Raw genomic sequence first — 17,014 nt, forward strand, 5'->3', positions numbered from 1 at the left:
TTTTTTTTCATTATTTATTTTTTAAACTTTGGTATTCCAATAAAATAAGGGCAGTATTGTTATGGCTATCAATACTTGCTACTTTTCTTGCTTTTTCTCTCCGTGACTAGTTTTTAAATCTAACACTTGGCAGTTTTTTTTGCATATCTATAATAGAATAAAATAGAATAGCCCTTTATTGTCATTGTACAACTAAATTGTGGGTGCTCCACACCAACTGTGCGGAATAAAATGTAAATGGTAGATAGCAGGAATAAATATGAATGTATCTTAACCTAGATTAGGGGTTTTAATAGCTATCTTTTTTATTTAAAGAGCCTTGAGGCAACTGATATTGTGTTTGGCGCTATATAGATAAAACTGAATTGAATAGACGGGCATTAAAATTAGAAAATTTAGCTGACGTTTAGGTTATAGGGAACAAGGGAAAACTAATTTGTATAGAAAAGGAAACACCTGACATCACAATTAAAGTGGAACACAATAAAACTAAATGAGCAGTTAAGATTAGCTTGTGGTTTGTTATTTGGCACAAACTTTATTTTGACTTTAGGGTCATATATCTTTGTGTTAAATGAAATCATCACTGAATCTTGTTTTATTTGTCTCTAGATCGCTGTGAAATGTCCTGTAAAGCACTCACACTCCATTAATGCATGATAAACAGAGACATACTGGAGCATCACTGATTTGTGCTGGTGACCTCCATCACCTAAATTCTGGGAGGGGAGTGCCCGAGCCAGGGGAACGGATTCTTTTCTTTTCCCAATCTCCTCTTTTCCTGGTGGGCAACTGAGTCCAGCTTGGAGAGTCCCGGCTGCGGCCTGGCACCCTGCCCTTATGGGGCAGCAGCCGGGGAAGCTTGTAGGGGACCAGAGGAGACCCAGTTTGCCGGCCTTCATCAAGGGCTCGAAGAAGGAATCATCACGCCATGGGAACCAGCCCTGTAATGTTTTTGCTGTGCACGGTAAGATCAAATGTTTTTGTCACTTATTACGTTGACAGCAAATGGATTTCCTAAAGTATAATAAATTTGCTCAGTAGGGGAAATTCTTGATTGTTCAAGTGTGCATGTGTGCATTTTGAAGCTTTTTTTTGTTTGTTTTTTTGAATATCTTGTGTGGGCATTGGCCTGAAATCAAGCACAAAAAAATTCATTGTTATTTTTGACTCTCCCTGTGACAAACATTTTTTCAGCAGAATAAATCCCACAGTGAAAATGCACTTACTGGAGCAACCACTGTACATATTAGCCAAAGCTAAACATCGATTATGATCTGACTAATTAATCAATGAAGATAAAATAAATTGCTGTCCAGCTGCTATATTTATGTTCTTTTTAAATTTTACACACTTTGTGCATAAAAAACAGTATATTTTTAAAGCTCATTTTTAAGAAAAACGATGACATGTAGCTTGTATTTGATGGAAATCTATTAGTAAACATTACCAAATTAACTGTTTACTAATAGATTGAGGAGATGAGTTTACACTTGACCCTTTACAAGATGTAACTTAGTTTATTAAATGTGTGTTTATTATAATAATGACCTCCACAGATGGAAGCAATGTTCTAATGTAATGTCATAAAAGTTTTTTGAGCTTCTTGGGCACAGAAATGCCTTTAAACCTTCAACACAGTCTTTAAAATATTTTTAGCAAATGTGTGCAGTATGCTGAGGGTTTTTCTGACTTTACACTGTCAGACACACGAGATAAACTTTGAGTGACTGCTCATTGTCAACATGTCAAATCTTAACATGAGTGATCAGTCCAGGAATGTTTGGTAGTTTGGTTTAAAAATATACTTCAATGATTAATGGAATATCAGAATAGTTGCATTGTTTCTCCACACCTTTGGGAGCCATGTTTGCCTCTGGGTAAGACTGGCATACTGTTGGTGCAGAGCTTCACCACGTGTGAGAGAGAAGTCTTACCTGGGTGTGTGTCGTCTTTGTGGTTGGCGGGAAGTGCATCGTTTATGTCCATTTAAAGCCGTCTGATTTTGTTTCTGTTTTTCTGCTGGTTTGAGTCTCTTGTTTTTTGTCCACATATTCGATCAGAGCAGACTTCCATAGTTTTAAACATTGCTTATGAAACACTGTCATGTCATGTATTACTTTGCCTCATGTTTCTGTCATTGCTAGCTTATTATTTTCCAGTTTGACTAGTAAAACTGTCTTTGTCTAAATGTGTTGCCCAGAATAGTTAAACCTAAAAAATAAAAAGGTGCAGGAAGGCTTGCACTCTGTTCTAGATCAAAAAAGAAATGTATGATAGTAGGATTTTTAATTTGCCCCTGTAAACTTTTTTAATTGGTCTTAAATTTTCTGCAGTGAGGGGTTCAGATCAAACAGGAAGTAGATTATTACTGCATTAAGCATTTCTGTCTAAAGACCAGACATGCACCGATTGTGAAATTCATGGGTAATATCAGTGTTTAGAATATGGCTGAGTGTCGATTCTGATGGGTTTTTTTGTGTTATGTTTCCTGTGTTTACAAAATCTACAGAGGTATAAATGTTTTTGAAACCTTTCAGCTCTGCACACGTTCTTTTAACATTTATACACCAGTGCAAAGTTATTAATCACTGGCATCTGTAAATGTCATTTTAGTGGTGAACTTTTGCAGTATTGATACTGGCTGATTCCTGGGTGCACCCCTATGTGAGGCATCAGTGGAAAGAGAGGTAAACAGATATTATCAATGTAGAAGACAATTTTTCAAAGTAATGGAAGGGCTGCAGAAAAAAGATACTCATTACTATCAGAGATGCATCTTTTTTTAATTTAATTTTTAATATGATTTTTAATTAGTGGATGTGAATCATGCATCTAGCTAACTGATAGGTTAACCGAATGTGTCTTTAGCGTTGTGATTGCCTTGGCAGGATTGCTTTCCACTGACTCTAAAGCTTGCTTAACACAGTGGGGAACAGGACATCGAAGGTCATGCAAACAGAATGAAATTGTGTGCTGGTAAATGGATTGAATTTTGTAAAGGGTTACTGACATGGGATGCATTTGCTTTTCCTTTCTATCCCTTTCCTCTTGTGATGTGCAGGTTAGACCGTAAGAGGGGATGTGAGTCACAGTGCAAGAGGAGGGCAAGATCAACACATGATTTTATGTTTTGTTTTTTTCTTCCCGGTGAAGCAAACTAGTTAAAACTAGGATCTTTAGAACCATGCTGCTTCTCAGCAGGCAGGTTCAGACCTCTGCATGCAGCTGCTTGGGAAAGAGACAGAGGTAGTGAGGGGCAAGCAAAGACCTGTTTCTGTTCTTGGCACTTCTGCATGCTGTGTGTGTAGGTATGTACTGTGTTTAGGCATGGTTAGCTTGTACAGAACTATTCCATTTTTAGCTTTCACCATGTGTGTTTCAAATTGCAGTGTGTGCGTGCTTAAGTTAATCATACAACTGTGTAGTTCAATAATTAAAGTACATAGTTAGTTAACTGAAATGAATCTTAAAAACCAGAATATGGGGGAATTAACTGAAAAAATGCAAAATGTTTCATTGACATTGTTGCGTTTGTTGGGGAGAAAACTTACAGACATACAGTACAGGACTTCAGAGTCACACTGCTAGCGATCAAAGATTTATGTAAATTTGACAAGCTGAACGCATTCTGTAATGCACAGGAGATACGGCATGAGATCGGCTGTAGACCATTGTCAGTCAATCAGGACGCAGATCACAATACATTATGGGAAAAAAAAAAAAGCAAAGAAATTAGCGAAACAGCGAGGCCACGAAAGGTGAACTGCATTATAGCGAGGGACCACTGTACTGCAGTTTGTGTTGTGTTTCTATCCATCTATCCATTTTCTCCTGGTGATCCTTTTCAGGGTTGCGGGAGGCAAATCCCAGCTACCACAGGGTACATCCTGGACAGGTCGCCAGTCTGTCGCAGGACTAACACATAGAGACAAACAACCATTTGCACTCACATTCACACCTATAGGCAATTTAGAATGACCAATTAACTTAACCCCACTAACTGCATGTCTTTGGACTGTGGGAGGAAGCCGGAGTACCCGGAGAGAACCTACGCAAACACAGGGAGAACATACAAACTACACACAGAAAGTGCTTCCATTTGGTTGAATAAGTTGTTACTTTGTAACGCAGAGACAACTTTACAACACCCTTCATGTGTCATTTATTCTTGGTTAACATCACTTGTTCTAAACTGATGATTTCCTTACTAAAAATGATGAGGGTGAAGAACATTGATTTCTGTCTTTTAATGTAGTGTTATGGTGCCATTACACCCACCGTTCTTGGCCTTGCGAAGGGTGCAACACTCCAAAAGTGACATGCATTTGCTGGGTCAAGCCACGCTTTGGTTTCATTTTGGCCAGTGGTGCACCTCTTGATGTCACAGAGTTAAAGCCACTACAGAGATTCAGAGGTTATACACAAAGAGATTTTTAAAAAGTTAGTGCCTGTGACAGCACCGATAGGCTCCAGTGGGCCCGAAATTCTGAATAAGTGCTTATAAAAATGATGGATGATTTTTTTATTTTGTTTTATACTTCAGCACAACTAGCCAGAGAAAAAATATCTGTTTATGGAAACTGGGATGTGTATGTGACTGCGAGTCATGTATTTGTATTGTAAAACCCATTGTGGACTTAAATTATCCTCTGACAAATGAAACACATAAAAGGAAGTAAAACTATTAAAAAGTAAAAATCACAGCAAACTAGAATTGAGCAGACAAACCCTGGAAAGTGAAACTAAAATGAATCTGGAAGAATTCACCAGATTTTCAGTCAATGTGTCCGTAGAGCTGGGCGATAGAACGATAACGATATGTATCGCGATATAACTTTTACTCGATAGAGAAATTAAGCTATCGCGATAGACTTCGCCGCTCTTGTCCTCTTAAAATAAATTTTTTTTTTTAAAAAAAGGTCAGCCAATCCAAACTAAGTAGCGCAGAGCCGAACCAATCACAGCCGCAGCGTCACGTCGCGACTTGTTACATACAGCACAAGTGCCAAGCCGCACGTGTGTTTGTTTGGGAAGCAGGCAGTGGGTGGTAATAATAATAATAATAATAATGGATTGGATTTATATAGCGCTTTTCAAGGCACCCAAAGCGCTTTACAATGCCACTATTCATTCACTCTCACATTCATACACTGGTGGAGGCAAGCTACGGTTGTAGCCACAGCTGCCCTGGGTAATGGAGCCAGCGCGTAATGGAGGAAATGAGTGTGCCGACTAGAAAAATCTACCGAGCGTGACCGAAGAGAAAACAGATGACGGTTCCAATGCCGGAGAGATTGTCGAACGGAAGAGCCATAGAAGTTCCGTAGTGTGAAGGTATTTCGGCTATTTCAAGTCTGACAAAAAACAGAGTAGCGTGCACTGTAAATTGTGCCGAAAGCAAGTCTGGAAATACAATAAACTGGTGCATGCGTCACACTGTGCGCCGCGTTATTGTTTCGGTGAAATGAATTTCTACAATACTGTTACTGTTAATTCTACTCTGCAGTGTTTAAATGCTTACATATACACACAGTTACTGTCCGTCCACACATACGACTCGGGTCTGCTTCTATGCCCCAGCTTTGTTTACTTTTTCCCACCGAGGCTTCTAGACTTCTGATTGGCCAACATTTCTGCACGGTTAGGAATCTAGCGCCACCTGCTGCTTTGGCATGTTCATAGCAGCGTTTTCCTTCATTTCTGCCTTTATGTGTGGACGGGATTATTTTTTAAAACGAAAACGGAAAATCTCCGTTTTCAAAAACACCCGTGTACGTGTGGACGTAGCCTCAGTCTCTGACTGGAAGCGCTAATTCGTCATTCGGCTTTTGTCAGACTAAAGTAACTGTTAAAACTGTTTGAAAAGCTCAGCTATACAACAAGGAGAGATTGAGAATTTCCTTTTAGTTCTCAGTTTATTTGATACTGACAAAAGTTAGTTTTGTCTGTTCTTCTGTAAAACAAACTAAGATTTATTTTTAGAATTAATATTTTGTTTCTAAGTGGAATTGACAATTTAGTCTGTTTTTGTTTGTTCTGTTTTGAAACTTAAACGCTTTAGCGGCTGCCTTTTGTGTAGTTTGCAATATTTGCCTTTATTTATCTGAAAAAGTCTCATGTTCCTTAAGTACATCTACCCTGTTGAACTTATTATGGGAAATAAATATTTAAATAAAAACAAGCTGCTGATTATTTCACATTTTACTTGTGAGCAACGGCACATTTAAATCTTACAAATATAGTTATTTGGCTTATATCGTGATAGATATCGTTATCGCCTGAAATGAAAAAAACATATCGTGATATGAAAAAATCTCATATCGCCCAGCTCTATGTGTCCGTGGTTGGTGTCAGCATAAAATTTTCTTTAGTTAGATATCTTCTCTTTAGATGTTCCAGCAACCGCTTTAAAGTGCACCACTTGCAAGCTGTAAGAAATTAAATGGCTGCATAGAAAGACTTAAAATAATTCTTTTCCTTTGTTTTCATTCCCTGAAATGGGCTGACGCTGGAAACAGGACAGCTGTGAACGTTTTGGAGAAAAGAAAAGACTTTCTATCTTTTTTTAAGGCTTGCAACAATATTATCTGACTGTGCTTTAATATTTGAAGTACCCAAATGTTGGTGGTATAAAAAGGGAAATTCGCCCCCTGGTGGTCACATTTATTTATGGGGTTGTGTTTTAGTACAGTGAAGTGGTGACCCAGATACCATTTCATATAAAAAGTGTGCTTAATAACCCCACTTAATAACCTAGGATTTAGGTTTCTGTGGGGTTTTTTCACATCAGCAGTTAAAGCAAGACCTGCAAACCACAGGACAAACTGTAAACCAATGCCATCACAATGTTATTACGTGGATATTGTGGCCAAAGTGCACGCAGTTCCTATTAGTAATAATTTGGTGCGTTTATTGTGAAATTATGTAAAACAAACAACCATAATGTAAGGATGGGAGTGTTTGTAACCACCACTGTACGAAAACATACAAGAGAATGCACTTAATCACAAATACAAAAGTGCAGTTTCAAAGCAAATGTAAAGATTTTAGTGTAAAATGATACATTTAAATATTGCAGGTTTGTGGTTGTACAATGCTTCTTTGGAAACAGAAAACACAGATTGATTGTAATTGCAGATAATTTTAGTTTGTAGGCAACAAAAAGCGACCATTGCTAACCTGCGGTCATCAGCCATGTGAGGTGGGTTGCAGAAAACCTCTTGCATGTAGATACTTGCTTGGATATTTGTCAGCATGAGCACAACAGGACTTTTCTTCACCCTGCACTTTTTCATTATTTGATGCCCTGAAGAAAGCCTGGCAGGGCTTGAAAGTATGTTCAGGGCACAGAGAGGGAGATGATTCCTGTTTCTATTTGCTAATTTCTATTTTGGGTTTTTGGATATTAGAGCAACACAATATTCTGGTTAACATAGAAAAGTTGTCACGTATATCAGTGGTTAAATTAATAAGCCAACTGACTTGCATGTTTATGAGGGACTGGTAAATCTTGACGGTGGGAATCACCGGAGACCCCGTGATATAATTGTTATCATGATACTTAAATCCCACTATGATATCTTTGCGTTTTTAAACATTCTGTAAAATGCTTGGTAGTGCAGTAAGGTATATCATGATATATTACAATTTATGACCTTTAAACTTTAAATTCTAATCTGTCTATATTGCCCTATGTTCCCCTCATTTCAGTCATTTTGATTGCTGGAAAATGGCTCAACACTGTCATAAATGCTACATGCACCTGACAAACTGAACTGTTTGTATTACAGTCCAACTTAACTGAATGCAAACATGTGGGCTGCTGTGCTTTTACAGGTATTTTGAATGTGAGCCAGCAGCTGCCAGTCCTCAGTGAGATAGTCAGCTGTTACAGACACAGGAATATGCAGGCCGTGACGATCACGCGTCGCAAGTTAATGCAACCCTTTCTGCTGTAGCCTACCTTTCGTCAACTTCACGCTTCGCTTCTGTCTCGGTGCAGCTGCGTCTGTTGAAGCTGCATGTGGGAATATCTGGCTGTTTTGAGCATGTAAACAAAAGCTGTCGTTTTCCACAATGTTGCATGGACACGGGTCTTTGCACTTAAAGTAGGTGATTGATTGATTTTTGTCCTTTTGGCTTTGTCAACTTAAGAGTGAGCTGATGTAAGGTTAGCTTTGTAGTCCTTGGATAATGTTATGTGAGGATGGTGGCGTGTTAGATGAGCCCTCATGTCGTAGTATTCCTGGAGTGTTTTACTTTCGTGTGACACTCTTGCATATCCCAGCAGCAAACAGTGTTCTCTTTATTTATTTTTTTCTCTGATGCCACTCTCTTTCTTCCTGCACGCTGACCATCACCTCTTTGACCCCTTAAAAAATAAAAATAAAAAACCCCTCAACAACACTACCCGATGGACTGAAAAGCAATTGATTTTTACTATTAGAGCTCTTAAAAAGTTCAATTAGTATTTATAGTTCATGTAACAAGATAAACTTTTGTCCCTTGCAAAATGTTATGCTATAGAGAGCCTAAAGTTGTAGCGCTAAATGAAGCAGCAGTAAAACTGGTCACGTGCAGGAAGTATACCTGATTTCGAAAACATGGTCATTTATAGTGGTGATAGATGGTCATAACTACTGGAGATGCCATGCTCCAGATGGCAAACTTGGGTATTTGTAAAACATTTAGTTTTTGCTGGATCTACTTCAGATTTTATTAATTAGAGAAAAAAATCGTAACTGTGCAAATGAGGATTCTTTGAGCTTTGGAGTGATTTAAGCAAGTTAACATTGCCTTTATAAAGTTGTCCTAGAGAGCAGACAGTGACATCATTTGATATCTGTGTATTTTCCTGCAGCAGCTGCATTTAGCATGTATCCAGTGAGGGAATCCGTTTCTCTTGTAGTCAGTAACTGACTCTTTTTTGGCTTGAACTTGAGGAATCTATACAGTCTAGACACCAAATCTCCTCCCATGATCCCCGTGGGTCCTGAAGATGGAAGGAGGGGGGTCTGTGTGTGTCCGTGTGTACGTCTGTGTGTACATACGCACCCACATACATACCCACAGAGCAGGCGCCTCATAGTAATACTCATTCAGGCCAGCTGTTAGGCCACTGGTGGCTTTTCCCTTACCGTGGCAGACCCTGTCTCTACACTAATGGACACAAAGGTCTTCTGCAACTCCCAACCAAGGGGACTTTTCTTTTATCTAATGTTTAGTTCCTAATCTCGACAGTGGTTGGTTAGTCTTTGGTGATGCTGTCATGTTGTCATACTGTGTTGGGAAATGTGAGTAAAATAAATTTGCCCCTGTCTGGATGACACATTGCTGATTAGTAAGCATTTCCTCTCTCATTAGGTCTTGACCACCTGGAAAAGAGTCTGCTTGCAGCCACAGTAGCCAAAACGGCTGTCTGTATAAATCAAGGTAGTCTATGCCTTACTAGTTTTCGTCTGTTGCACTGAAGAGACACTATTTTGGTTTTAAACCTTCTTTAATGAGCAGGCTTACATTGTCGAGGGATTTAGACAGTAGACAGTATTGAGCAGTTATTAAAACCTGCTGTAAATGGGCTTTTCCCCATTTTAACATGCCTGTAGAAAAGAGCACAGATTCAACTCTTAATGATATTGTCACGCTAAGCTGCGATTAATCAGTATGCACAACAGCGGAACAAAGCACCTAAATAAATAATTCAGCTGTCATTAATGCTGTTGTTTTTACCCGTAGTCTTTCTTTACCGTGACATGTCCAAATGTTTTCCTTCAGAAAGGCCTATTGTGTAACTGTTATCTGACCAGTATGATGATATCGTCAATGGGTTCCGGCCAAGGCCTCTTCATCCTCCACTCTGTTTCCTGGGGAATAACATATGTTTATATGTGATCTGTTGCTCCAGGCTCCGTTGAGTGATATTGTCTATTATTCACAGTTAAAAAAACAAAACAAACAAACAAAATAGAAAAAAACAAAAGAGAGAGAAAGAGAGAGAGAGATGCACACACACACCACTACAGCAGTGGAGAGAAGAATGCAACCTCTTATGCATTCCTCTCTCAAATAACTGGTGCAATCCCCCTTTCTGTTTTGCAAGTTGTTTTCCATTCAGATCATGCCGTATATCACATTCTTAAAGGAGACATATTATTATGTTCTTTTCTGACTTCATTATTTTATTGTTGGACACTACTTGAGTAACTTTGCATGAATTGGGACTTAGTTCAGCTGCTCTTTGAACGAATCTGTTTTTAGCTCTATCACTTTGTCTTTTAACCCACTTTCCTTCTACCTGGCTTTCCTGAGATGATTATATTATGGATATTTGCTCTGTTTGACATCACGCATAGCCGACAGTAAGAAAAAAAACAACAACTCTCAAATGGAGTGTGCAGAGCAGTCCAAAGCCCAAATTTTTGGCTCACAGGTATTTTTTGCAGACATTATTTTAAACAATGGCCATGTTTCATATGAGCCGATTAAACAGTGCAGCAGTACGTACATGAAAGAATGTAATAGGTTCCCTTTTAAAGAGCTGTAAATTGAGCTGCACGCATGCCTACATGTAATTACGTTAACCTGAAGTAAAGAGATCCCAAATGGCAGCAAAGAAAGGAAAAAAGTGACACTAGGGCTAAACCAAAGCGTAAACCAAAGCCTTTTCGATATACGTAGGGCACACAATGTTTTAAACAAAACAATTGAAAGTGTATGCATGTGGATTTAGGACAAACAGTCCTGTTGAGTCACTGACTCTCACCCTGGTTTTTGTTATTTGAAATCACTTCAGCATCAGAAACACTGTTATGAAATCTCGGCTTGTGATTGCGCCGTTTCTGACTAGAAAATAAGTATTTACTGAACCATCTGTGTTTGTTTAAAGCTTTTGTAGCCAAGTTAGACTGTCTTTGTTGATAGATTGCTCAAACTTGAATCGGCTTCTTTTATGTTGGCATCACTACAGTTTTCGTTGTCTCAGTGCAACATGTGGGATCTTCCAACTTATCTCCCCATCGCACATACAGACTTGTGTGCTTACAGAGAACTTCCAAGTTGAGTTAGGAATGCAGCATGGGAGCTTGTCACCACCTGGTTCCATAACACAAGCCCACACTCTGTCACACGCTCACCCTGTTCTCCACTCCGTACCCAAGCAGGCAGTCCCAGCTGTTGTTTTCTTTGCAGACAACCTGCTACCTAGCGTGCCAGCTCTTTCTTTTGGTAAACAGTTCAGCTTTACAGTTCAGAAATTCCCCCTCTTACAGATGATATGATCAAAGGCAGACATGAGGGCAGCACAAGCTGACGTTAGGGCATTTATATGTGGTCGGTGCGCCTCTGTTTGTCTTCAAAAAGTTCCAGTGTCATTTCAGTTAAGCGGGAATAAGCAACCATTCTTTGATTTGTTTTCTTTTTCCCCTTCCTGTCCAGTTTATTATGAAGTACTGTCATGCCGTCCTGTCCCTTAATGCTGTAGTAAGCTCCTCTTCATAGAGCTTTAAGAGGGGGCCTGCAATGCTCGCTCCATCTGGATCCACTTAGACTCTAAGAAGAGCATAAGCACTTCCACTGCTGCAGCCTGAGAGTCTCATAGCCTGAGTGGCTTGCTTGTGTATCTGTTGCTGTTTTTACTCCAGTGGGCATTCAGACAAATGGGTCTTTCCCCAGGCATTTAGATGTCTCTAAGACATGTAATGTTGATAGCAGGAAAACTGTGCACAAAGACTGTTTCTTTCTTTACTTTTATTTTGTTTGTCTGTGCTGTCTTGTCACTGTGTGGTCATTGTGTTACCCACTGATTTACATCCAAAAGTAGTAATAGAAGTTTTTGTGCTAACACTCTTTTCTTAATTTCTGTAGCACTGCAATCCATCTACTCACATGCAACCTTTTCTGTGCAGCTTTCTTTTTCCCTCCCGAAAGTTTGCCTTTCCTATTCTGAATCTGCATACTCATAAAATAATGTGATATATGTTTGAAATAAGCTGTTTAATGCCAGCACTCTGGGTAAACTTTCAGAGTTTTGTTAAAATCTGAAACAATACTGGATTAGCACCTATTTCTGAGCCCATTTGCTTGGCCTTTCTTCTATCCTGCTAACTTTCAGGCGTTCGCAACACAGATGATTATGTTGTCATTTTAAACATGACAAGTGACGGATTGTTGTGTATATTCGACACCGTCTGTCTTGTTTGCTCGGTATATGAAATTTTAACCCTAGGCTATCACCCATATGCTCCAGTACTCTGCAGGTTTGCATAATTATGACTTTTATGCAAGGTTTGCATCTTTCTGGCACACGCTGGACAGGCCACAACACTCCATCATGTGGAAAAATTATGTTGTGCTTAGTCACTTGATACGAGTTGCCCTATTTTTCATCTGTCATCATGATAAAATGGTTCCCTCATTCCTTTTCCAATAGGTCGGCGGGGTTTTGCTGCCAGACCGTCTGTACTAAAGATTGCTGCAAAGCTGAGCTGTTAGTATACTCTTGTCCAATCACATGGCGAGGATTAAACTATACACATGAATGTACTTGTATGGTTAGCTTCCCTTCCATCAACATTAGTAACTTATTACCACCTGCAGCTACACTTCTACAACATTAACCTTGAACTAGACCAGCAACTGTTTTCTTCTTAAGTGTCTCCCTGTGGAGAATTACGTGGAAATCTAAACCCCCTAACCTCAAGTGCAGGTCTGCATGCCTCCGACACTCTGGCTGCATTCTCTAGAGGGTCCTGGATAAACAGCCATATGTGTACCCACATGTATACATGAAACCTGATTCTTGAGTGTCTGTTCAATCAACAGATTAAGGACAACTGACAGATGCGGATTACCTTTGGTGCTAAATTGTGTACAATAAAAATTAATGTGAAATTGCTAAGCAGAGCCCACATAGCTTTGTGCCAATCGCTACACCCCATCTTGTTGTACTCTGAAAGTTTATTCAGTTTAAATGTATATTCATTATTTTTCCATAATGTAGATCTATGGAATTTATAGCATTTTTATGCACTGTGGATATGCTGGACTCTGTGCTCTTTTATGTGCGGGACAGAAATCAGGCTGATGACAACTGTAGTTTTTCATCAACTTCTAATTTTCTTCTTTGTTCCTGTTTTGATTTATCATGCAAGTCAATTGTATACCTCTGCCTTCGTTGCCTTAACACGTCATCATATGAATATGTTCCTAGCGGGTCTTTTTAATTTTGTTCGTGTTTTGGGAAGAGAAATCTGAGTCTGGGTCATGTCAGTGTTACCTGAACATCTTTGCACAAATAGTTTGAGTCTTATTATGAGCGCTCATCCCATACTTCAAGTTTTGGACAAAGAAATCAGGAAGGCAAGAGGGGGGGGCCATAGGAAATGGAGAGAGAGAGAGGGAGAGAGAGGGCTAAAAGCCACCTCGTGGGTGGATGTATGTCAGCTAACTGTTAACACACTAGGTTCAGATTATAAAACGCGAGCGAATGATTCTCCTATGATCTCACTTCCAAACAATGTGCTTCATGTTTCTCCATCTGCAACCTTTTTTCCTTTTTCCTCCATTTTTATAGCCCCTCTCCTCTTCCCCTCATCCTCATCTCCCCAACACTTTGTGACTGCGGTAAGTTAATGGGCCCTTCTCGGAGTCGGAGGGAGCCTGCATTTCTTCTTAATTGGTGTTTGGGGTGGTGCATGAGAGGAACACAAATGTTTGCCATACCAGCACTGAAGCAATGATGTAGGGCCTAGTGGCATGTGACTGAATGTTCAGGGTATTGAGTTTGTTGCTCAAAGCCAGTGAGACTTTGCCATATTGAACAATTCCCATAATTACTAATGAGACTAACAGACAAGCATACAATAGTGTGCTAAAGTACTGAGAGTATCATGGATATGTTGTTTTAGGCCCACCCATGCCAGTGCTGTTATTTGTATAGAGTCACCTCATCCTCTTGGCGGGATTCCTCTTAGTTTGAGATTTTAAAAAGCCAATCTGAGTTTGGCCGACACTTGCAGCCTCCAGAATACCCGTCAAATAAAAAAATAAAGGAAGAAAAACCCCATCACTACAGTTTAAGCTGCATCGTTCTATGTATTCATTTTCACCCTTTCCCCAGCATTGAATAAAACTTTTCCCTTAAGCTTCATCTCGTAGACAAAATAAAACAGACATACCCAATGTGACATCACTCGTCGGATTTGGAATCCATATTTTTTTATTTTTCTTAAGCAGGAGGAAAATCCCGTTTTTAATTTGTAAATCTGGAGGTGAGTTGGAACAAAGAAAGGGTGCTTTTCTGCCTGGGCAAGGAAGAGAAAAAGTTATGAAACACATCAAACAAATCTGCAATGCCTGGAGCAAAATGTACAGCGGCCAGGTGCTAACTGGTAAAACTAAATAACACTAATCAAAACTGTCAAGACAAAGAATTTGGGGTATTTTTACTCTTACAGTTAATTTTCTCTGGTCAGAATCAGTTGATGAATTGAACTTGTACCTTTTCCCCATTGTTTGATTTGTCTCACACAAAGAAAATTCCAAGCAAACCACAGTGCGTCCCTTTTGGACTAGTGGATAACATGGAGAATTTCTCTAATTATCACTTCACTTTACGACTAGTTGGTGCAGTTTGTATATTCAGGATGTCTGCGTTAGTCTGCCACATCCCTGAAATCAAAATATACCTGGCTACAGGAAGGTGTTCAGCTCAAACTTGGAGCGTAGACATGGAAGTTGGGTTGGATCAAGGTTAAATTTAGATCATTTGGAACTGTAGCGAGACCACCTACTTCAAAGGGTCTCTTTGTAGCTGATTTGGTTTTTACTCTGTTCACATCTGCACAAGCAAACTGCACCAAAGGGAAAAAAACACCAACCAGAGTTTTATTTAAGCAGACTAAACAGCGCAGGGGTGAAAGCACCCTTAGACTATAGAGTACCAAAAGTGGATACCAACACCGAAATACCTTAAGCTACACTTATAAAAAAAAAAAAAAAAGAGAGAGACCAAAAATAGAAACGAGGTCATAGAGGTCTATGGGAAAATGGCCCTTTCTCTGTTACCTAAGTAAACACTTTCCCCACTGATTTTACAGGCTTAGTGGTTAGTTTAATCTCAAGTTGAATAAAACATGGGGCTCATTTTGTAAATTATCACAAGTGAGCAGATTGATTAGTCATTGGCCATTAAGTTTGTGGACCCTCTGATTTGGAAAGTGGAAACGTTCACCTCGAGCCTTTGTAACGGGGCTTCAGTGATGTATAGGTGAATTCACAGTGGCTATGTCCAACTGTTATACTGCCTATGATTTAAACAGAGTAATATTTTATGGACAACCTTTATTGCACACATAGGAACATAAGTTGTCATCAACCTGAGCAATGTTATTCTTACTTCCTCTGCTCTTTGCAATGTAGACTCACACTGAGCTAAAACAACACAAATGGAGGTACATGACAGAGCCTGCTACTCGACTGTGATATGAAAGAGCTAATAGTAATGAACTAGGTGCAGTGTAGACTCACATGCATTGGAAAGGGCTTTGGAGATGTTAACAAGAACTTGATTTTTAAAAAAAATATAAATCTGAGTGAGTTTTTTTTAAATAACCTTCATGCTTTCTCCTCTCTTTGTCCTTGACTGCATCAATCTACACATTAAATGAGCCACACACGAAGCCAATTATAGGTTGGACAATCATTCTAATGCTCAGTAATCAGTAATCTTTTACTAAGATGTATATACAGTCATGCGAAGAAGAATGTTTTCACAGGACTCAATGTATTTTGTTAAAAACTAAGTACACCCTTACTGGCATCCATAGGAATTAAGAGGGTAAGTAGCAGCCAGGTGCTGCTAGTCCACTTGATTAACATTCACACGTTTGCCACAGTCTTCTCAGGAATCCCTGCAAGTTCACCCCAAGGGCAGACCATGCAATGCTCAGAGAAACTGCAAAACATCTCAGACTATACAAGCCTGAGGTATCATGTTAAATTTAAATGACATCTCAATTAGATAAAAATGGAACAAGTATGGCTTGTTTGGAAGTGTTGCCAGGAGAAAGCCTCTTCTCTCTAAAACAGTGGTTTAGGTTGGTAGAATTGCATCTGAACAAAAGATTTCTGGAATAATGTCCTTTGGACCATGTACCACAGTACCATGTTTGGTGAAAGCCAAACACACACTCACCACAAACATGCTATCACTCTATAAACCAAAGAATTCTAGAGTCAGATGTGAGGCCATTTGAGGCCATTCGTCCAACAGCTTGGCTGAAATTGGGTCATGAAACAGGAGGTGTTACCTAGTCAAAGTCCAGACCTCAATCTGATTGAAATGCTCTGATGGTATCTTAAGAGAGCTTTGCATGAGAAATTGCCTGTAAACCTCAGTGAACTGAAGCAACCTAAAGAAGAGTGGGCCAAAATTCCTCCATTCCTCCAAAAATGTGCAAGAGTCATACAAAAAATGATTTCATGTTATTGCTGTTGAAGCAGTTTCTACAGTTTCTACATGAGTCTGTAGAATCCCATGTGAAAATATTATTTTAACCAGTAGTTGATAAAGTTTACATCAGTCAACAATGTCACTGCATTCCCATTGTGTTTCAAAGATAAGTCACTGTCATCAGTATGCTTTCCTGTGTAGGGTGTATGTTTAGTCCTTGCTTTTGAAATGAAATTCCAATGAAAAGGTCAACCAGCAAACTAGCCTGACACTCCTTCTATGCATTATGGTGTCCACCCAGTCAGCTTCCCAACAACACCTACATGACTGGACTTCTGATCTCTGTATTCAACCGCATACACACAGTGAAATGTAAGTCATTTATGTGGAAAATATTTGCCAGGGGTAGTCAGAAGCATGTTAAATGCTGTGGTTTTCAAAGCAGTTTCAGGATTCAGTGTATTGATGACCAAAGGTCTTTCATATAGCATGGTGGGACAAAATAAGATGATTGAAGACTCCGTACTTTCTCACTTGTGTATTCCTGTTATGATGAATGGG

At 39.3% G+C, this 17,014-nt stretch overlaps 1 protein-coding gene across 2 annotated transcripts in view; it reads left to right on the top strand.

The window, feature by feature from the left end:
• abl1 (abl oncogene 1, non-receptor tyrosine kinase) overlaps positions 1–17,014 on the top strand; it is a 33,670-nt gene that overhangs the window by 639 nt on the left and 16,017 nt on the right. Inside the window, exon 2 of one of the 2 annotated variants that reach the window (XM_085359785.1) lies at positions 613–967. In XM_085359785.1, coding sequence (XP_085215911.1) covers positions 841–967 — 127 coding nt within the window. In that variant the 5' untranslated portion in view covers positions 613–840. Of the gene's footprint in view, positions 1–156; positions 968–17,014 lie in introns of those variants that run through there. The other variant, XM_085359786.1, reaches the window with a different exon arrangement.

This window comes from Diplotaxodon limnothrissa, linkage group LG7, assembly GCF_057381915.1.
Source record: "Diplotaxodon limnothrissa isolate DT_005_m linkage group LG7, D_limnothrissa_male_GT1.1, whole genome shotgun sequence".
NCBI lineage: Eukaryota > Metazoa > Chordata > Actinopteri > Cichliformes > Cichlidae > Diplotaxodon > Diplotaxodon limnothrissa.